This window comes from Gallinula chloropus (assembly GCF_964237585.1).
Source record: "Gallinula chloropus genome assembly, chromosome: 4".
NCBI classification, from domain to species: Eukaryota; Metazoa; Chordata; class Aves; order Gruiformes; family Rallidae; genus Gallinula; species Gallinula chloropus.
Window position 1 is genome coordinate 59,469,242 of NC_140088.1, and position 24,562 is coordinate 59,493,803.

Genomic DNA, 24,562 nt, shown 5'->3' on the forward strand with positions numbered 1-24,562 from the left:
AATTGTAGTATTATTTTTTTAAAGTAAATATTAAATAGGAAGAGTTAACACAATGTTCAATCTTATCATTAATATTTCCTGTCTTAGTTCAGCACTTTTTGAAGCCATACAATAAATATTCTACCTTTAAAGCTGCACTAAGTACAAAAGCAAACATTCTCACAAGACATCACCATGAAAAGTTTGAAATCTAAATGCAAACATGCATGACACTGCATTTTCTTTCTAAGTTATATACGATAAATCTACAGAGATAAAAACATTCAGTACCTAAGTATTTAAGTGCAAAATATTTACTTCAGAATTTTTCTGCAGAGAGGAGGAAGGAAGTTTGTTCTCTGGGTTAGATTCCTGCCACCTTAGTTCTTGGAACTGTAGAAATGGGAACATGTGGCTGAAGACATTGTGGGGGGGGGGGAGAACCGCAGCAGAACCAACCCAATTGCTCTGAACTGCAGCTGAAGTGCACACGTGGGCAGAAGGCACTGTCTCAACTCCATATATAAAACCAGATCTTAATTCCATATATAAAACCAGATTTTCTTACAGCAAAAGCTGATAAGGGCAGGTTCTGGTTAATAACTATTTCCCATTGTGACTAATGACCAGCTTTTCAAAAGGCTCTTTTGGCGTTAATATCACATAAACTAAGAGACATGAAAAAAAAGAGGAAGCATCCCACAAAATTAACTCTTTAGTTAGTTTTCTACAATTCTAAACTGACAATGTCTGTGGAACTAACAATGCATTTAAAAACATATATACACATACCGCCCGCCCCCCAGCCCTTGTGCTGGTAACGCCCTGCACCATTTACAAACATGACAAGCCTTCACATTTCAACTTGGGAAAAGTATTTCTGAAACGTATGCAACGGATGCATAGAGAGTATCAATCACGTAAACCCAAGTGCAGTGTATAAAAGATCAAAGCAGAGCAGCTTTATACACAGTTGGTTTTCCAATAACCCCAACAGGAACACTCTGTCCAAAAAGCTAACTATAGTTAGAGACACACACACACAAAACCATGTTTATAGCCACACGCTCTTTTCCACAAAGATAACAGGTACACAAAGCAGCAAATCGATACCTTTTCTCTCTGTGACTGTCAACACACGTCCCTATCTGTGGCCACTTATTGCTGTTGTGCTTTAACACACCTCCACATTCACAGTTATTTACACAAGATAAGAAGTGCTGGTTTCCAGAGGTGTCCTTTTTTGTGAAGCAGGATGAAGAGCATGAAGCAGGATGCTCATGGGTCAATGATCAAATAGGATAAATGCAGTTATGTTGGTTTTTTAGAAGAATGTAATGATGTGATTGTGTTTTAAGTGTGCAACCAGCAGCCACCAAATAATCTTACAAGATTGGAAGGTCTCATCTTCGAGTATGTTGTAGGTAATTGCTTTGTAGGTTTTAAGTGAGGATTGCTCAACATGCAGCCCAAAGACCAAACGTAGCCTGCAGAGACCTAAAACGTGGCCTACAGATCCCCTGTCCTTGTGACTGCAAGAGAAGGACAAAGCTGATCAGCAGCAGATTATTTTGTATTGCTGACAAATACAATCAAATGTTTTCTTTTTGCCTCTCCAAGCTGCATGTGTGAAACAATACTATGATTATATGAGCTAACACCTTTTATACTGATAGTCACCAACAAGTTAAAGGTGACCCTGCATTTTAAAAACTGCACACTAACTTCAGCTTACTGAGGTTTGAGTATTTGACTGCGTAGTTACACTGACTGGCCAAACCATTCTCAGCCAATTTTATCTGCATGTATTTTATTCCAGAATGAACACTCAGATGGGAAAATATAGAATCCTGGAAAAAGCAAAGCAGTACTGAATGACTACCACATATTTGTTAGTCAACTTTCACCAAGCCGAAATGGCTCTGGAGTGTTTTTCACTCTGTCTTCTTAAATATTATGAAGTAGAAACAAGCAAACAAAGAAAACAGGTATCAATTGTTTGGCAAGTTGTTCATGTATTTTTTTATATATGTATGTGGAAATATATAAGTGTGCCCATGTAGCAGTACCATACACTATAATTTTCAGTTGTCTCAATTTTAATCAGTATATTTACTCCACAGATGGGGAAAAAAAAGCACTATGGATAGTATTCCTGGTACTGTAGTACTGCATTTATAAAAGTATGTTCATTTCACCATATGTACCTTCCAAGGGCCAATATTTTATCTTTTTTTCTTTTTTTTTTTTAAGCAGAGTTCTCCTTTCAAAAACAAATATTTATACTTCTCAGAGTGAGGTCTCAAAAAGATATTTTTTTTCCTTCGACAAGAATGACCTGAACATCAGGTGCTTAAAGCAAACTCATATACACAAGAATATTATTGGGATAGTTATATGTGTTTCATTGAAGGAACAGACTGTTAAACATTTCCAAATGAGATGTGAAGCCCTTCAAGCTTAAACCAAAGACTGAGATTTAAACCACAAAGAACATCCAAACATTTTCCCATACTTATAATTCAACAGGTAACATAAATAAACTTGGGAGATCTCATTCCTTTTTTAGAGCAGATGAATGTTTTCCACTGATGACTGCAACAGGATGCCTTACAACTTTGCCTGTAGCCAATACAGATTGTGCAACAAAGAGACTGCTAGCTAGGCAGATGGGGAGATGTTATTTCTGCTGGTCAGGTGAGGAGTAAGCGCTGCTTATGAACACTACACAGAGCTGTGGGGTTGTGTCTGTTCTAGAAAATGCTAACTGGATTTCAATCAACAGCAGCAGAGAACAAACAAGCCACCCCCCTAAGCATGACCTCTCCAACACTTTCTGCATCACCAGGTAGTTAAATACAAAGGTTCAGCTGTTTCTCATACAGAAAATGATGAAGAAACTAGCCATCATTTTTTGTGGCATAAACAAAGATATGAACTAAAGGAATTTCCCTCAAACTGATCTTTAAACAACTAAGAGCTGTACATCAGGCTCTATCGAGAACACCGCTTAAATTAAAAAAAAAAATTGATATATCAACTTCTTCTGTCCAAACACAATGCAAAATAATGACCCACAGTAACGGAATGAGGAAGGTGGGGGGGTACCTGATATTCAGGCTACAATTCCTAATTTGACTTGGTTTGAGCATAATTTTGCCAATTCACTTGTAAATCAAAATGACTCAATCCTATCAGGACATCTTGATTTAAAACCAAATTAATTTAACTTTAAAGAAACTAAAGTGCATAGTTAATACATTTAGAAAAAGATATAAACAAGCGATTTTCTTCCTCCTATTTGTACACATCTGAGCCACAAGCCATGCTGGGGAAAACTGAGGTCTCAGCCGGCGGAACCGCACAAGCGGCAGGATGACACGCTCCACCCAAGGACATTCCTGTGCGCTGAAACCATCACGGCCCTGTCCCGCTGTACGAGCAGCAAGCTGCGCTGGCTTTAATCATCCTGCTGTTCGTGAAACAGGCTCTTCCTGGCTCACTGCCAGCCAGGGGCAATGCACTTAAACTCAGCAAAGAATTTGGCCTAAACAATAATTCCAAACCCAAAATGCCAGTGCTGACTTTACGTCTTGGCGTTTTGTTTATTGCTCCGAGGGCAGGCACGTTATGCATGCTCTGTGTAATTAGAGGTAAGATATATTATATATAGGTGATAGCCAGGCATGCCATTTTTAACTAGGAGTTATTTTCATATGTTATGCTCCTGTCTGTGATCAAGAAGCTCTGCCAAAATTTTACAGTCTACTTGAACAGAAGGAAACTATTACCTTATCAGCAGTAGATCGTATTTCCCTAAAATACATGAAATTAAAATCCTACTAGAAAATCCCACAGGGAAGGGAATGGCTCCCTGACGTCCTACTGCTAGACATGAGAGAATTGGACATTTGACTACAGGATTAACAATATGTGGAAGCAATAGTTTTCCAACATCTCCCCTTGCCAAACAAAATAGCAGTGTCGACTGGCTCTAGAATGACCCATGAGTATGCTGTCTTCAGTCAGGCATGCTGCATTTAGGTAGCACAGTTAGAGAACAGCTCCTCTCAAGGGGCCCCACTAAGAATACCAGAAGATGCTAGGTACTTGAGGAGGACATTTAGAGAGCAAGAGGAGACAAAAATCATGACTTTATGTTTCACTCCAAAGAGAGAACTCTGCTCTGTTTAAACACATACCCTTATTACTCCAGTTTGTAAATGTTAACAGAATCATCTCAGAAGCCAGGCAGTTATTCCAAGAGAAACTAGTTGACTAGGCTAGAAATGAGGACCAGAGACCTAAGATTTGTAGGGAGGAGAGCAGGGGGGAGTTGTGTGCCACAGCTGGGCCTGTTCTAATAGCCCTCCTTTTTGGCAGTGATGGTTTCCACCATGCCACCTCAACCCACACCCCCCAGCGTTACATTTTCTCTTTTGCACAGTCTCTGGTGCTCACTCAGCTCAGCTCAGCACAAAGCCTATTCAATGCACTAAACCCACTGAAACACCCACCAGCTCCAAAAGATAACATAAAAGCAGATACATTGTGTTCTGGAAGGTGAGGTGAGTTGTGCCATGTTATCAAAGCTCTGATGAGCCAGTATAAAGGAGGAAGAAACACCCATCTGGAGAAGAAACTAGACTCTTTTTTTTTTTTTTTTTTGGCAGCAGCAACCCTACTTTAGGAACCTACTCATCCATTAGAACAAGCATGGATCTACTCATCAATACCATGTGCTTTTTCCCACACGTACTAACTTACAGGAAAGCTTCCAGACATGGAAACCTGGGCTACAAGATAAAACAAGAGGTAGAAAAACTGCGGCAGAGCCCTGAAAATAGAGTGGTTCTACCTGATGCAGAAATGTGCCCCATACAGCTATGCTCTGGGCTGCATCACCTCGCAACTCAGCTAGATACACTGTGTGGGGAAGGCAATTTCTGTGCCTGAAATATTAAGTGAGGAAAAGATAACTCCATTGCACCTGACATCTCTGGTTATCTTGCATAATAATTGCAGAACTGCTACCTCCAATCAAACAGAACACCACCTTCAAAAGAGTAACACAGGCCTCAAAACCCCAAACCCAACAGCTGCCTACACTCAGGATTCCTCATCACTGGTGCTTATCCTGAACCCCCGTGGCTGAACAACATGCACAAGCAAAATCCCACTTGTTTTGCTGAAAAGCCTCCAATGCCTTTGCTGTGATGGGATTACATCCTATGCCAGCGAGGTGGTCTAAGGAGGAGGGCATACCTGGAAAGCAGCCTGCTGCGTGCTGAGAGCAAGCACCTGGAAAAGGGCTGCAGGAAAACTGAACTGGGGGGAGACTCAAGATTTTAATGTTATCTTGCACAAAAATGTCTCAGTATGGCACAGACAAAACCAACACCTCTTTGACATGCAACATCAGAAGAGGAAAAATGGTGCCTGATATCAACCATCACAGGATAACACAAGTTAGCTTAGGGGTGGGTGGTGAAAGCAATTTTATCAACTGCATTACATAATCACTATGGATATGTTTATTCTACAAGTAGATCCCACATTTCTTGATAAACAAACTGGCTTTTAAGTCTCCAGTACTTTTGCCTGCAATCAGACAAAAACATACAGGAAAAAAGAGTGCAAATATTTCTTCATTGTACTTCAACTGGCATAACAAATGTTGCAGGCAAGTGAAATGCAAGTCTTAGTGAACAGCAAAGCAGCAAATGTACTAGCACTAGTTTCAGGGAGAATAACCAAGTGTTACTAGACCGGCTTAAGGAATGCACTTCATTGTTTACATACCAGAGGCTTTCTGAATGCATTTTTTTCCCACAGTCCTTTTCCCCCCAACTTTTAAAAAATACTTACAATTCCAACTCGAAAAACAAGGAAAGCAATTTGTAACCCCAAATTTGAGGAAGAATTCACAAACATCACATCATTTCACAGGGTTCTATTTGTTCAATAGGTACATGACAATATAAAACCAGCACGTTACAAAGAGCAGTTTCAGTAAGACCATGCAGTCCAAGAAGATGATATATACAGTGACTTAAAAACAATCTAAAACGTTGCTGGATACTCGAAATCACATTCTGCCACCTAATAAAATGGAATATAGGTTCTAAAGAGAGACATGGAGGAAAATTAGGTTATTCAGAGTATGCTCTGAACTGAGCTCTCTACAGTTTGTTTCCTACCATAGAACTTGCACACAAGAAAAATGCCTCCTCTCTGCTAGATATCTTCACTTTTCCAGAAATCATTCTGTGCTTGAATGAGTAATGAAATGAGAAAGTTCTCCAACTATACTGTGCAAGCATGAGCAGATTTCCAAAAAATATTTATACAGAAATTTTTACGAACAAACACTGAACGTGTTATCCTTATGGCACATTAGTTTCCTCCAGCTATCAGGTAGCACGTGCTTATAAATGTCAGCGTCGAATGCAGTAGAAACTGAGCATTTTGCTTTGCATTACCCAGTAAGTAGTTAATGTCCTACTGCTTATGGCTATCAGAAGTAAGACATAAGAAAAACATGCAAGTACAATCTTTACATACAATTCAGCAGCTAAAATCAGCTTTAATCCAGAGCCTTCACTGCCCAAGCCCTCCTGCAGCCAGCATGGACTAGATGACTCTAATCCCTTCCTATAGCCAGGTCAAAGAAGATACCGATAAACAAGATTCAAGATAAGATACACTGCGCTTCTGTTTCCACCATATGTGTTTGCTGTCAGCAAAGCATCTTCACAATTGTTTCCCAAATGCCTGCATGTCATTACTTGGTTAGAAGATGGTGATGGGTCGTGGAAACAAACAGCGCACATTTATGGTCATGATATGACTCCCTCAAGCTAATGGCAACTGTAGACTCGTGGTGGGATTTTCAGATTTCTTCTTTGCCTGAAAATAGTCTGTCATACTTACATAGATCCAGATGTACTAGCATCCCAAGCTGAAGCAGAAAACAGTCAGTCTATGCATTAAACTCCCTGTGCTAGATAAACCAGTTGCACATGGTAAACTGGTGTGAGAGCCTTTAAGATTACAAGAAATAGTATGAATACCTGAGTTAAAATACTGTGTTGTGAGTGTCAAACAGTGTAGGTAAATAGCTAGGGTTTGAAATTTTAAGAAGGAAATAGGGACCTCCAATGAATGCCATTATCAAGCTAAGCAGACACAAATCCCTCTACCTCCACACTTCCTGATGTTTTAGCATCACTCTGACTTAATTGTCTTTGCAGATAAACAATGGTAGAAAGCAGTCTCTGACAAAGGTGCATTCATGCTTCCAAACTGGACAATTAAAATTAAGTAAGGAGGACCTGCAGAGGCAAAGCAGATGTCCTACTCTGGTTTGAAGAGAAGTGCTGTGGGTGGTGTGCAGGAAGAAAAAACCATCATATTGAATACAAAGTACAGAGTGGCAAAAAGAAAGCTACATGATGGTCTGAAATACTACTGGGCTGGAAGTAGGTACTCCTTCCTAACCTCATCTTTAAATACTGTCATTCACTTCCTTTCTGTTACCTTTGCCACCAAACATTACTAACAGAAGAGTGTATGTTTTATTGGTTAATTAGATCAATGTAATGCAGAAAAAAAACACTTGCTCGGTTAATCCTAAGCCTGCAGATAAGAACTGGAACTAAAGCAAATTATTTAGGAATGTAACTTGCTGAAGGCAAGGCAGAACTTGTCCCAGCCTGGGATTCCCTCAGACTATTCATGTCAAGCCAGAAGTAGAAGTTTCCCTTTCCTGCTCCCATCACCTCCACAGCTGTTCATCTACACACATCCCATGCAATGATCCAGATCAGAAAACTCTGAGCGGCTGCGGGAAGGAAGCGGAGGTGTGGAATGACAACTCGCACACCTCAGGAAGCAGAGCACTTCCCCACTGTCTGTGTTTACTACATATATCCTCACGCTGACACAATGTGAGAGCAGGAACCAGAGCAATCAATGGCTGCTACTTCAACTGCCACCACCACTTGAGAAGTGCACCTGGAAATCACAGCCTCTGAGTCAAAACTGCCTCCTGGCAAGCCTGCACAGGGCATGGAACAGATACAAGTTCAAGGATGTCATTTCAAAATCCCTTTAACCAGTGCTACCACATAAAGCAGCTGCCCCATCTCTCTACCTGGCTGTTCATTCATATCCCCAGGTCACCTTCCTTCTCTTGCTTGCATAAATAGGCGTGTGGAAAGAACAAATAGCAACTTTTTTTTTTTTTTTTTCCCATACCAGATTAGTTCGAATCAGCTCCCTGATCTGATTCACTGTCTGGACATGCAAATATTCATGCCAGTATAAGCAAAAACATTGCAGGGACAGAACAAAAGGCCAGAGGTAGCAATAGAGCAGGACCTATTCTTGTGGAGATTCTATCAGCTTAAAAGTGTTTGCAAATCCAAACTCTAGAAGCTTGTGTTTGCATCTCAGCCACTTAATGCCAGATGTTGAAAACCCGGCAGAAGTAGTGGAAAAATGTGAGTGATGACTTTGCCTGTAGATAGCTGAAATAAAGTGTAGTAATACATTTGTGTTATTTTTGGCATTGCCTTGAGTTCCTAACCATGTTATTTAGCAAAATTATTGTTAGCAAGTTGGCTGAAGTAGATGAACACATGAATACACATATGCAATAAAGACTGAAAGAGCAAACAGCATAAACTACAAAATGTTTGAACTCTCCCCAACCATAGTAAGAAGGATCCTGCACAAAAGGAACTCCTCAGTCCCTGCCCACCAAATAATATCCCTTCAGTCATCCCTCTAACAAAGGGTGCTACTGAACAGGGGGCAAGCATTTAGATTCTTACAGTATTAGCTGCCCACATCGTATGCATGTTCTGCCTTGCCAGATGGCACGTAATCTGGTCTCCCTTGAAGCTGAAAGCATCACATTAGAAGTCCTAATTGGGGTAATATATTCATAAAGTAATGACCTCAGTGTTTCTTAAAACGAGTTACATCATCCAAAAGGATCATGAGAAAGCTAAGACAATCAGGAAGAGGTAGGGGAAAAAAAAACCAAACCAACCCTTGTATTTGAAAAGCACTTAAAATATATAAAATTATAGAAAACGTGTGATGATAATAAAAACCAAACTTATACTTAAACATATTGACTCCAAAAGCAAGTTCTTCAAATCTGAGGAAATGTTTACAATTACAAACTGCTCACAGCCAACTCTTACCCCTCTATGGAGGAGAAATTGCGCTTCCACCACCAGTTCAGGGAAGTCGGCTTTTCTCAGGTTTTTATGTGAGAAGGGAACATAAAGGACGAAGATAATTACATAGAATGGCAAAATATTGTATTTTAAAATATTTTGTTTTAAAATATTTAAGTAATTTTTGAAGAACTTAACTTTTCATTATAGAAATCTGGTAGAACTTACAACAACTTTGTGAGCTCCAGTCTATAACTGCTTCCTTGAAATCAATGGGAGTTCTGCCAGTATCTGCCTTCAAGAGAAGCCAAGTCCCACACTGAACACTAATGGAAATTTCACTTTAGCATTTGCAACCTTCAGTTTTTAAACAGAAAAAGAGGGAACAACCATCTGAATTTACAGTCTCTTGAGCTAAGGTCTAGCCTGCTGTTTACTGTTTACTGTGTTTGAGAAATCTAACAAGCTTAGACAGTTTTACTACAACAGCTCCAAGTTCTGCAGACAACCTGAAACTTCAGAGCTGCATCAAATGTAGCTATGTACAGAGGCACAGAGTAGAAGCAGTACTAGAAAAAGGAATGAAAAAGAGGACAGGTAACAGAGATACTGGTCAGAATTAATTAATTCATTAATTATGGCCTTCCCTTAAACATTCTGCTGAGAAATCCAGCCAGAAGGCACTGAACATGAAGCTTACCTACTCCCTTCTCCCTGCTTAATACACAGGAGCAGATTTCTTTCCAAAGTGCTATCTCTCAAGCTGCCATTTACAGGTCTTGAAAATCTGCTTTATCCAACCTGTTCTTCATGCATCCAGCCATTTGGCCCTACTCCTAGCAGCAGATGCACTTAGTCTTTGTTCAGTCAAAGAGAGAATCAACTAAATCATATAAACTATACAGGTGAAAGTTGAGGTCTTCCTCACTCTATCATACCCACTGTCCTGACAGAATTTAAACAGTTGAAATCCAGAAAACACATCTGAATTATTACACTGCTAATACAGCAATAAGAGGTGCAAACCCTGCTTTTTACAAAGGCTTTCCCCCTCCCTAATTATTAGTGACCTCCAAACTAGAGATTTGAGTACCATCAAAACAAACACATGCACCCCAGCAGATGAAGTAGAAGCTGTAATCTCCACATTTGGCACGCCAGACAAGTGACCTGCTTATAAGATACTTAAGCAGTTTATCTCCCAGGAACTCAAGAGTATTCTCACCAGAGCACTGTGTAAAGTACAGTGTACAAAGCTAAAACATACCACTTTACAAAATAAGAAATTTCACTGAAATCACTATAAAGCAACACATAACTATAGCAGAAACCAAATGCACTACTGAACAATAGATGGAAAACATGTTAAGTATACCAAAGCACATCACACTTATTTATCCCAGCCACAGAAAGACACGTACAGATAGATACACACAACTCTCCTCTGTGAAGAGAAGCATTAATGTTCGCAGTATAATAACAACTGCCAAGAGAATTCCAAGACAATGCTGTCCAAGCCTCAACATGTTAAATGTGTGCAAAGCAGTATTCAAGGTGTGGCCTGACAAGCACTGAGGGGTAATGGCTACTTTATCTCTGGTGGTGATGCCCTTGCTGATGCAACTCATCATCCTGTTAGCTTCTTTCTTCATCTTTTGCATTCAGCTGGGTATGTCCCTGATTTTTTAAGGTCAGAAACGTTTAACACTACAAAAGATCAGAGGATTCTTGTTGTTATGCCAATAAAGCAGAGCCATAAGGCCCTAATTAAGATTATTGGATGGGATTCAGTTCAAGATTAGGTGTCTATCTAATCTTGTGCAGGTGTTCAATAAGCACAGTAGATGTCTAACGTCTCATTCTAGTTATCAGAGTTTCAGTCCAACACAACCAAAGGAGCTTAAATTAGCTCATCTTCAAAGCAGACACACAACCAGGCAGCTACATCACACTTTACATTACACTGGCTGTGTTGACTAGATAGCTACTGGCTACAAAGGCATCTCAGAGCTTATTCATTTGCCCATACATATGAGATGCCAGAGGGTAACAAGCCTCATCTCCTCCGTTCCAGAAGACCACTGGTCTCTTACCATCTATGCCGTATCTACTGACCTTGTGCAGTTGTGTGCACTAACCTAAAGCATCTCAAAAAGCTACAGACACCTTACTATTTAAATACATAGAACTGCTATCACTGATGCAGACATCTATAATCAGGTATTGATTTCAAATGGAATCTCCCCCGTTATTAAAAATCATTTCTGAGACAATGGAAAAAGATATCAATTAATAGGAAGTAACAAACACATAAAAAGATAGTAACGTTTTCAGGAATATATTAATTTCAACAAGTTTAAGCAGTTTGAGTTTTGCTATAGTCTTGTATGGTTTAGACATAAATTTCCGTGCAAATAAAAATACATGTAGAAACAGATGCAGTCATCTTGAATCAGCAGATTTTCTTGTAAGCCTTTTAAAGCCAATAATGTTATATCAAAGGGCAGTTTCCCCCCAGCATTTTGATTCCTCATTCCCTTCCCAATTACTACAATATAGCATTATTTATAGCCTAAATTGTATTCTACAACTTTCTTAGAACTACAGTACATTTGCTAGACCTCCTATACATTACAAGTATATCCCCCCCCCACGCCACACTACCTTAACTACAATAGTTCCTTTCAGTGGTTAGACAGAAACCATTTTTTGTTACTTGTATCAGACCGTCTCTGTCAGTGTGCACTGCTGAATATTTAATACCTACCAATCATCATACACTTTACAGATACCAACAGATGTAAACCATCTTTACTTACTAAACATTACATGGACTTTTTCCACAGCAAAAGATTAAGAGGTGATTTTGAGCCATAATACATCTGCAATCACCCCCAACAAATCTATGCACACAAACAGGACAATTTGTCTACTGAAAATCAGAAATTGTTACTTTAACTACACTTCTCTCACAATAAATCTTTCCTTGCTCTCAGTCACGCTTTAAGAGCTTCTTAGGAAAGTCTAATCATGATGAGCCTTTCTTGTATAGTCAATATAGCAAATTGAAGATACACTTACGGTTGATGTGATCAATATAGTATACACCAATTTGAGGATCATATGCAGCTTCCCATCCCCATGGCAGTTCATCCCCAACACAATCCGCAAATGACAAGGGCTTTGTTAACCTAAAACCAGAGAAACAAGTTAATGGTATAGAGCTTTTTCTCTTTTCCATACATACAGTTTCTACTTGTATCAATTCCTAATACAACAAAAGCTAAAGAAAGGTAACAAGAAGAATGGAGTGCAAGTTGTTTTCTCCCTCAAAGTTTAGGCTCTTAATTGTTTCATTCTTATTCCAACCTTCTGAGTTCATTGACTTACATTATGATCTCAGGGTTAATGCAAACATTTTTCAGTACACACACTCAGTATCTTTCATATCTAACAGTATAAAATTAAACAATAACCAATTGCTTATTAAAAAAAGAAAAAAGAAAAAACATCAACTAAAAAAAACCCTACATACCTATTTCTACCTAGAAATGGACCCTTCAACCTTCAGTCTGTTATGAGAGCATGAGATTTCAAGGTCATCTTCTCTAATGACCAAAGACAGGAAATTCAGAACAGACAATACAGACATTTAAAACACAGTTAGCAGCACTTACAAATATGTTTACTAAAATAAAATAAGCAGCAGTGTGGAGAAGGAGCACATAGAATAGATATTTTATAGGTAATATTTAATGGGCATTCAAACGTTCACATGGTGCCTTTTTAGGAAGATAAGACAAAATTCTTAATTTTAATAATGGAGCACCTATGTTACAAGAAGTAGATTAATAACGATAATACATGGGCTCTTTTCCAACTGAGGCTGAGCAAAGCTTTACAACGTATTTTTGCTCCTTAAAAAAAAAATTAAAATTGAGTTTCTTGTTGATAAACCCAAAGATAAATGCCATGTCTGACACGCTGACTCATTTAATATGAAGAAGTGACAATAAGATTAGTATATATCCAGAGTTTTAAAAAAAATCCTCAGAGTAAAGTTATCAAGAGCACTTTGTGGACACATGCGCATCACCTTATTTGCCCACTGCTGCTTAAGTTCTATCGCCTGAGACTGTTTTTTCATCTCATCTTTAAAATGATACACAAATAAAAAGCTAACAATCTAATTCACATATGCTTTTTAGTACTTCAGTATTTTTTTCAACTGACCCAAAGAAGCCAGTTTATTGACACTGTTGTGAAGAATGAAAGAGAAAAGAATAGTACATTTTACTTTGTACAAAATGAATGAGCTTTTTTTGTGTAGAAAACACTGCACAGAAAATACTTTATAAAACTATTGAATTATATTGTTCTTACTACTGAGAAGACAGAAATCTGAGCACAGGTTTGACTTAGAAATCATTGTCCCACAAATAAATTATTACCAATGGATACGACCTATCAATTCTTTAAGTAAAGCAACACTTTATTCCTCCAAACCAGGGCTGCTGAAATTGCAAAAAACCACAAGCTCTTACAATCCAAAAGTCTCTGCAGTGTGGATAATCTTTTTTAAAAATCGTAAGCATAGATCCACTTCCTCACATTTCTTCAGAGTTTACAACATAACTTATAAAGGATAGTAATGCTTGTTTTTGAGGTCCTGAACAAATTCACAAATAGGGCGAATTCAGTAATTTATTGCCACATACAAACTGCTGTGCAAAACCACTGAACACTATTACAAAATTTAGGTGAGATTACCAATGTGGAGTTACATCTGAATCACTAGGATGTAAAATACAGATTATAAGTAGCACTAGCAAGCTGTGAGAAAAGTTGTTTATTGGGATAGATTCTATATTAAAATAGCCAGTCACAGACACTTTTCTCAGTTGAATGACAAGGTGTAGCAGCTTCTGTAGTACCTGTTCTCCTCAACCTTAACCCATCACGTGCTGCCTCGGAGTCCAAAAGGTCTTTTTCTAAAGGAAACCTTCAAAATGGACATGACCCATCCTCATTACAATGTAGGAGAGGACATCCCACTGAAGCTGTCTGGGGTAAATTCCCCAGTGATCGACCAGGTCTGGAGTAAGACAAACCTACCCATTGTACCCTTTCCCACTGCTGACATAGATTTTAAAGTCCAGACACAACACTGCTCTAAGTATGGCTGCTTGGAGAAGGAGTCTGCCACTCTGCCCCTCACCCTCCTCATTCTCTCAGGGCAGCAGAAGCTATGCTGCTGTGGGTAGGATGGGCAGCTACACAGTTCAGCAGGCTACCAGTCCACAAAGCTGCAGCTGCCTAGCACTGCTGTATCAAATACACCTGCCCAAATGCTGCCTATTAATAATTACTAGCATCACTTCAATGATTACTGCTTTGTTTGCAAACAGTAACAGCTGGACAGAAAGAGATGGCTCTTCAGAAAGCAGGTTTAAAGCCAGGATAATGCACACAGTCACAACTTCAGTCAGGCTGACCACAGCATGCAGTGGACTGAACAGAGAGTTCCCAGGCCACTGTCACTCAGAGAAAAAACTCACATAAAAGCAACAGCCTTTTGGTGAGTCTGGTTAGTCATGTGAACTTGTGCCAACTACTAGGGCACACCCTGCTGTGAAGAAAGTCCCGCCTCAAAATAGACTACAAATGTGGGTTTTCAAAAGACACTTAGTAAATTGAATAAAATTAAAAAATCAACATAATCCTCAGCCTTAGTATTACAGTATTAACTCAAAACACAAGTCTCATAGTTCAAGTCAAAAATATTTGAAATACTATAGCAGAGTAGGGAGCATAACAAACTAGGATAAACATGCCCAGATGGCATCTAATAAATTAATTTCGAACTCTGCATACACATGCAGTACTTTCAAAGATACACAACACAGGAATAATCACAAGATGTGATTTTTAAACCATCTCTACAGGAAGGATATAATCCCAGTATTATCCTGGCTTTTCATCTACACTCCACACCAATTTGATTTTTAATCAAATCCTGACTTCTTACTATTATAGCTCATTGTGTAGGTTAGATAGCAGACCGCTCTGGCCATGTGAAGGTCTGTCCAGGCATTATCACCTGTCAGAAACTGGACACCGTGAGAATGAATAGCAGCCATGCTCTCATTCCAGACAGTCCATAAATTAAAACCACACTAAAAAACTGTGGAAAACTACTTGAGTGACCTACTCTGGACCTTAAACAGAAGAAGAGGAGGGGGTGAGAGGTCCTGAAATGCAGAAAATACCAGACAAATTCTGCTCTTCGGGATCATGGTTGGACACTGTAGCCTTGAGATCTGAACTATGTCAGAATTGCTCCCAAGTACATCTTTATAACATGAAAAGATTTGTAGGCAACAAGATGACAACTCCTTAAGTGTTATGACCCCACAACTCCCTTTTTTGTTGCAAAGTATTTTAATAGCATAAAGATTTTGGAGCCTGACACAGACTTTTACAATTGGGCAGCAATCAGCACAAGGTGACATCAGACTGTTTTATGCCCTCAGAACTCTCCCAACATAAACAATATTTACTTTCAAAATACATAGGGCAAAGGGGATGGGATTAACATGACATGAAGCTAAGTAAAATGCAAGAGAAAATTTGCAAGAGAAAAGTTGAAAGCAAAGAGAGTTAGGAGATGCAGTTGGAAAAGAAATAATACCTGGGAGTGAGGACTAAAGGAATCTGGCCCGTGTGAAGATCATTATCTGTGACATAACAACCTATGATGGACGGACTGCCATCACATTCATCAACTGTGACCCAAGAAAAATGAGGTTTATTGCACCATAACAGAGGATTAAGTGCTGTGTCTAAGGGCACTGATATTCTGAGGTAGCTTATAACTCTTTTTCAGTTTGTAGCCATCAATTTACATTCTTAAAAGAATGCCAATACTCTAAAAAGGATGACTTACAGTCCACATTTAGTACACTATGAAGTTTAATAGGTTAACAAAAGGTGGGGGGTTTAATGCATGTCATTAAGCTCAAGTATCATCACCTACGGGCACTTCTGGGTTTTTTTTAACCTTATAGAGCTCCTGCCAAGTGCAGACTAATTTCTTAGCCTTTAGCTCATGTATAACTTTTTTATCTTCTCAACCTCATATGGCTGTAGCACTCCCATTTCAGCCCACGGCTTGAAGTGTACTCCCCAGACCAAGGGAACAAGAAGCAAGGGTGTGTAATGAGAAGTGGCTACTCTTAAGAAAACCAGGGAGCATTACGTAATTCCATTATGTAAACAGTATATAATTATGTTATTGCAAATCACTTCAAAGATGTCCTGGGAAACTTAGGAGACAAATACAGCTTACAAAATGAGAAGCTGTATTACCACTTCCAATCCACATTTTTCTTCAAAGTTTTCAAAATACAGAGTTAGCCAAGATCATAAAATGCAGACTCTAGAATGATATATGTGTTAGCATTAACAGTTGCTATTGCATCTGCAGCCATGCCTGTTAGACTAAGTCTGTATATGCATCTAAAGTTAATAAAGAGGCTGATGATACTGTAAAATGGGAAGGTAACTACAGACTGATGGATTGTCAGTGCAATATCGTTCCTTTTGGACAACTTTGTGCACTTTCTTGTTTGATGGACTCCCCACACCACACAAATACATCGAATAAAGGTCTCTCCCTAAGGCCAGGGTCTACAAGAATGATAAACGTACTGCATATACTAGTGAATTCTCTTTCTGTCAAGATATGGACAGCCCATAGTACTTCACACTTTTGTGATCTGAGATTATCAGCATGCATGTTCTTAAAAATGTGTATGTATAAGTATGTACACACACTTTTTTTTTTACATGTTGTATGCAAGAGTAGTGTGGCATTTTGCAGCATTGCTTTTCTGACTCTCGTTTTCTCCTCCATATTCAGGATTCACTCAATTCTAACACCAAACCAGAGGTTATCCATATTATGATCAGGACTCTACTTTATCAAATGGAAACTCTGGACTTTGGTCTTCACTCTCTTCTAAACCCAGCTTATACCAGCATCACTGATCTCCTTAGTGCATTTCAGGATCTGATTTTATCCATACTCTGAAGGACTGAGTACAGCTTGACATGTTCTGCTTAGATAGAATTATTTGCATTGATTTTCTAAAACTGATCTATTTTGATTTATAATACATGTGGTGAGGGTGTGGGGAAGCGTGGGTTACAGTAGGCAGATCTCAGAAAATGGGGTGGGGGGGAGGAAGATGAGGAAAGACACTGTCCAAAAAATTAAAAAAAAACCCACTCAAAAAACCCCTAAAACCCCAACAAAAACCATGAAACAAAACCACAGCAAATCAGGAGATTTTTTTTTTTCCCTCAATAACAAAGGAAGAAAATGCTGGTTGGTAAGAGGTACATAAATACCTAGGAATTATGAAGAGGTTCATCTTAATCTCTTCCAAAATTACTTCCAAGAATACATCTTTTGCTGTGTGGTGCTTGACCTACAGTCAAGACGTGGAGTTCTGAATTCATTTTTAACTAGGGTCAATGCCAAATTTCTATAGCGACTTCAATATTCATTTGAAAACTTTCTCCAGCCTCTAATTCTCCCCTACCCAAAATGACCTCAGTGTTCTTTCCCATGTAGCAAGATCTTTTGTGACACTTACATAAGTGTTGTACTGATGAAATTTCACACTCATTGTCATATATAATGATGTAGATTGCACATTTTTCTTTTCTCCTACAATGCTGTACTCCCTATTATTTTTTCTAGGTAGAAACTGTTCTGAAAAACATACCTCTTCCCCACACTCTAGGAAATGAGAAGACAAAACATAAGTTACTGTTTCGATGTGCTGGAATGAGCATCTATTAATACATTAATAGAAGAAACCCAATGATGTAAGGACCATACACACACCTACCTGGAGTCTGGCTCATTTAACTACATGCCCCGTTACAGAAGGGCGTACAGATGTCTTACTGATAACATAATACAACAGTTACACAATAAAGCTGCCTCTGAGTGCTTCCCTGCAAGTATTTTCAGTTAGTACAATGACACGAATAGGAATACATGCTCAGCATCAGCTAGTTTCTTGTTTTGCAAAAGCACAACCAGTAGCTCAAGTTGATCAAATGTAAAACTTTAAATCAGTTTATTTAAATCACGAAAGGAATGCGTGAATAAAAGTGTTCTAAATTCTTCACCAGAACTCCTGAATTTATTGCAGAAGTTGGATCCTAAAATCAATTCTTACCCAACTTTCTAATGCTATAGGCATTATGACTTTGAGGGATCTATAAATACGTCTTCTAATCCCATCCCAAATATCCTTCCCAAACATGGATTTTACTCACTTTGGGCACCCAGGATGGATTTCATATATAAAATTCTGAGGTGCAGTTAATCTCATTCACTCCCAAAGTTAGTTATATAACCTGAATTACTCTTTTTGGTTCCCTAGAGAGGCTGATTCAACACATTTATTTAGATTGAAGATGAATCACACTGAAGGTTTCCATCTTTTTCTAGTGGCTACAGAAGGATTCTGAATGCAAAGCTCCTTATCCTACACAAGGTAACTAAATTTAAGCAGGATGAATACTGTATCAGACAGCAGTGATTATAGAGTGGCAAAGAGACCGAGTCACAGCTCCACGCTGCAGGTCAGAGAGGGGGACACTGCCGCTCCCTATAGCTGAGGTCAGTACCCATTAACAGCATGAAAGTAACATTTCCACTTTTGCAAGTTACCCTCCCTGAACCTGCAACATAATACTTTCTATTAATAATACTGATTAATAATTAATAATAAAGTTTCCAAACTTTAAAAAGTGCCAATGAGCCATTTACATGTAGAAAGGAGCAGAATTTGCATGCCCATAAAACACCCTTTTACCATATTCTTTGCTGGTTCCATTCTGTGAACTAGCAAATCCTACACACAATTTCTCTCTCAAAAAAGCTCATTCACGAGTCTGTTGACAGGATTTCAGCTTCTAAACACAATGTTCTTAACACAGTAGTGCCTCTTGTTCAGATACCAGGCCAAGACATAATGTACAACCTTTGTATTGCTTAGGTACATTCTCTTTTAATAAGGGTATTATTAAGATATACTGCCACTTTATTACAGGTATTATTTTGAAAGAGCAATTAAGTGAACGTCAGGAACACATTAGAACACATCAGAACACATCAAACAAGGGGCTGCATGGTGGCAGGCCCTGTTTTAGAACAGTGGTGTAAAATAAATAAATATGGTAAGGTCATGCATCTATGTACCCCTTGTTCACTAGACACGTGCAACCACCTATACTCAAGAGACAGCAAACACGCACATTACCTTCTCTACACCAATACAGAACGACTAAGAGTGGTTCAAACTAAATGACTCTCCGTTATTTAATGATGAAAAATTCTCAATAATATTAAATTATGCTGCTGTATGCCTGCAGCCACTAGCGTGGCTAGGGCCCCATTCATCTGCTTGCTTCGTACTACGCAACGTGCACACAGTAGTACAGGTTTATAGTGAAACGTTCCTAGCCACGCTCCTTGCATTTACATGTAACAGCAGTATATGGATAGTCCCACGCCTGTGCCTTCTTCCACAACTGGATACTCCAAAACTAACTGCAGGGAATAAGGCACACTGGAGTTACACACTTTCAGGAGACAAAGATATTTTTTTAAAACTCTATTGGCAAGTATTTCCTGGATACATTTAATGAATTTTCACTTGTTCTCCAGATTTCATATCACTGTGCTCCTGATAATACACAGATGAGTCAAATGGTCAGTTTTTTATAAAAAGAATGGAAACTTAAGATATTTGGGCACGAATTCTAGTTTTTTAAAAAACAAACAAAACAAAACCACACAGGCATAGCATTATTTTGAATAACTTGCAATTTCTTTCCTATGATTCTTTTAAGCCTTTGAATACTTACTAATACAAACAGCAGGCCTTAAAGAAATACACTTCTTGGGTTTTAGAGAGCTTTCTTGGCAAATGGAAATGGACACACATGCAGATAGGGAGTTATACTAAGAGACATGCATAAGTAGGTTCCCCACCTTAAAGCAGCACAGAAGAACTGGAAATTATTTAGGTATATACACTAGGATAATGGGCACTCACAGCTATTCTACAAGGTCAAAAACTTGGTTTCTAGTACTACATTTGTACTGACAGTGGTGTACAACATCTCCTATGTTACAAGTGAGCCCCGGGTTCACCTGGACAGGACTAGACTGCATTCAATGACATGTTTCAGGCTTTGAAAAAAGCAAGTTCGATTAAAAGACTCTTGTTTAGCTAGCCAGCAGCCCAGTTGAACACAATATTGTGTTCAGGAAGCACACAAAGATCAAGCAGAAACAAAAATCTAATCTTTTTCCATCCTTGCAGGGGTTGGAGCTTTTTAAACTGTTTTAGAGTACTGAATAAGCTGTTTCTTTTCTGTAATTTCGGCAAAGTACTCAAGGCTGTTTTGAAATCCTTTGCTGAAAAGGGCAATGTGCTGAATGGTGTCTTAGTTCCCCATTAGAGCCCTCCAGAGAGGCAGTTGCATTACTACCACGTGTGAAATGGCAGTATCAGCCCATTCTCGGTTCTGACGGCTTCAGCCGAAAAGCCTCCCTGAAGGCCAATGCAGGAGTTTCACTACACCATGGCACACAACCCTTCACCATGTTCAGCAAGTACAAAACAAGCAGCTGATACCTCCTCCAGTGACTGGTTTTGGAGACAAGCGCTAACTACAGTAGAAAACTGTACTCCATTCCTCAAATGTTTTCCAGGAACTACTCTTTGACTTTAGTTAAACATTGAACTGCCAGGGCAAGGATGAAAACAAACCCACTAACCTCCCTGCAACCTCAGTGCAAAAAAAAGTCCTAAACCCGATATATTTACACATCGTTTTCTACACTTGTACAACACCAAAACCCAGAAATCTCACAGAAGTTCTTACCTTCCAACATCTGTTACAAACATAACCATTTTAAGGCAATACAGCCATGCATTTACTAGCAAAGATGCACTGTACAAGTTCTTTAAAACAAAAGTCTACTTATAACTGTAAAGAATTTAAAGTTACCTTATTTTTAAGAGCAGCACGAGTAAGTCTTCAAAACCACAGCCTGATAATAAAAATAGCTGAACAAAAAAATCCCTACAGCATGAATGCTATCCCTTCAAACATAAAAGACATATTTGGATGGTTTTTTTTTTTTTTTGCCTTAGAGGGGTCAGTAAAATCCACAGAAGTAGTAAACTAAACAAAAAAACCCCAATAAACTCCACAAATAACCAAATGGTGAAAAAAATCAAACCAAAACAAATTTTTAAAGTAAATTCTTATACAGTGGAACACAGTTTTCCCCCCAAACCCCACCTTCTTACTTCACTTAGTAGCTTTGCAGGTGTCCTTTCAAATCATCAGCAATTAAGTGCTTGCAATACATTAAAAAAACAAGAAGATTATAAAAAACACCCAAAAAACCCTATCCTTTTTATTTCTTTACATAAAGAGACTGATATTCAACACTCAAAAATCCTACACATTCCCTAAGCTTTATGCAATACAGAGAAATTAAACGATGGAAATCTTCCAGTCCTCTCAAAATCTTAGAACCAACCACACAAGACGGGGAGCTGATGTCCTTCACACACACACAAAAACAGTGGGGGGTGAGCGCCGAGGGAATATATTGCCTTCCATCCTGGGTACCCTAAGATGCTACGTGCAGGTTAATGACAGGCATGGCGTACTGTATAGCAAGCAGAGCGTTAATAGCCTCTTCCCAGCTACAAAGAACACCAGCTCAGTGTCAGCTCCCTCTGTCCTTTGCAGGTGGTTTGGAAAAGGCACATAAGCTGAATATCTGAGACCCAAAAGGGGAAGAATGCCATTGTGAAGAAAGGGACCCACACCCACTGGTTGCAGGAACAGGTCAAACTGCCTACTGGTATGGGGGTTTGTTTCCTTTTCTTCTTGATTATGATCCACTGTTTTGGCTTCCACTTAACAATCACCATCAGCAAGGAAACAAAAAAACCCACCCAAAACTCACCAACCCACCCTGGACACAGCTACACCTTTTGCTACATCATTTTATCACTAAAGGTACCAAAAGAACCCAAAGATTGAACAGGAGAACCAATATTTTGGCTCAGCACACTAGCTGTTTTTGAAGGGCAAAACCTCTCAACCAAATCACTGCTTGTAATTTGTTTATCCCTTTAAGTTGCCATGTTCAATGCAAAGATGACATTTTGAAAGGTTAGGGGGGAAGGGGAGGGGGCAGAGGAGTGGAAACGGGTAATGCCATGAATGTTTTTCCCCTGCATTTTTCTTTGACACAGCAGTTGGTCCTGTGCTGGTGTGTAAGCACTATAATATTAGACACCTGGAATGCGAGGAATGTCTGATAACCATACCCTAGCACAGGGATAATTCCACAGCCATAAACCTACGATATGACCTTTGAGCTTTTCCCCGGAAAGCTCAAGTGCAGTGACATTATGAAAAGGCTATTATGTGCAGTGTGGTTATAAGTTATTTGTATATATACATGACTGTACACTGTTGATAGAGTGAAACCATGTTGTCATCAATTGAGAACACTGTTAAGAAAAAACTGAGATATTTTTAATCTAAGCCCATAAATACCTTGATATTTTTCCAGGAATTCTATATGTTCCCAATCCTACAATCTCTACCTGCAAACTTGACTTGGATGTATTTCCATTACCCGTCTTGCACCACTCTGCTTCTCATTTGATACATTTGTTATCACACGATTCCTCTACAGTAGGAAGCTGTATCCTTAGAAATAGACAAGTTTGGAAAAAAAAACAAACCTAAACCCCACAAAAAACCAAACCATCCAGTCGAGCACTGGCTTGTAAAATCCAAAAAAGGCACAAATTCTGCAGTAACTTCCATATGAAAACAGGAGCAACACCTCTCCCCAAAAGTTTACCTTTTAATTGAACCATGATATAACACACAGTGAGAGAAAAGGTTGGAATACTTTATTAGAATAAATCAAACAAATACACTTACAATAAATAATTTAAACACTTGTTCTATTACTTTGGATAATTTGTCAGCTTGGCTATCTGTCAGGCACTAAGTATCAAAATCAGGCTTCATAGGTAAGTACAAAAGGGTTAATATAGGGCATTTTTGCAATGTGAAATTTAAATCTGAGAAAGAGAAATTAGTTTTAAAGAAAGAACATGGTCCAAAACACAAAACCATTACAACAGTTAATCAGCATTAAAAGATCTTCCCTATCCCTAACCTTTCCCCTTCCTCCTTTCTAATTTCCCACACACCCCACTACTCACCTTGTCAGCTACAGAAAATTATTTTGAAAATTTTGTTCCGAACTTCCTTCCTCTCCTCCTGCAAACAAACATTTCCAAGGAACCTATGGATTTAGAGGGAACATATTTAAAGACTCCCCTTGCCTAACTCTGCTCCCAGCTGAAGTCAGCACGAGTGTTAACCAATTTCAGTAGCAGGAAACAAGCACTTTCGAAAAGTACCACATCTCACACACACAACTTCAGCACTGTGAAGCACTCCAGCCAAATACACCGATCATTCCAGAAGTGAGCAAGAGCGAACTTGAGTTAACTGTCCACGGTCACTGCAGTTTGGTTACAGCAGTGCCCAAGGGGAGACAGCACCCCACTTTAACTGTTCTTCAGCATTGAGAATTTTTTATGTTTTGATTTCTAGTTGTGCATCTGGCCACTTGTTTTGTAACAAATTCCATGCATGCTTCATTAAATCATCAAGTGTTTTACAGTACACTATGGTTCCTGTTACAAAAAGATGGAGCTAGATCAGAGCTAAAATGTGACACAATGACTTGGCCAACCTCTGGGCACTGGTAAACTCTATTTCCAGATGCTCAGGAATAGGAGAAATCTTTAAAATGTATTAAATAAACACACCACTGATATTCTACAACTACGAGCAGAAAAATAATTGTTTTTATAAAGGAAGGGGGAATTTTATTTATATTTTACAAAGGACTACAAAAAGTGTGACAATCCTCATGCAAATGGTTCAGAAAGTTCCCTCAATCATTTCAGTTATGCTTGCACAGAAGAAAGCCGCTAGAAAAAAATCTTTACATTCTTGAGATCAGAGTGATGGAAACCACAGCCTGACTTCTGTACTAGTAAAACTGCACAAAACTGAAGTAACAAGTAAGGGCTGTAGCAAAAATGTTTGCTTTGTACAAATCTAACGCTGAACTTAAGCATGCAAGATGCTGATGTGCCAGGGTACTGTAAAATCATAGTATCACAACATTACAACTGTAAGATTTCGGATATATGTTCTGGGCTATGTTTAATCCCACCCAC

General features: G+C 38.8%; 1 protein-coding gene across 1 annotated transcript in view; it reads right to left on the reverse strand.

The window, feature by feature from the left end:
* Positions 1-24,562, reverse strand: part of WWC2 (WW and C2 domain containing 2) — a gene marked incomplete at both ends in the record, with an annotated part of 99,793 nt that overhangs the window by 50,785 nt on the left and 24,446 nt on the right. The window contains one exon of the mRNA XM_084264033.1: positions 12,252-12,361. Coding sequence (XP_084120159.1) covers positions 12,252-12,361 — 110 coding nt within the window. The remainder of the gene's footprint in view (positions 1-12,251; positions 12,362-24,562) is intronic.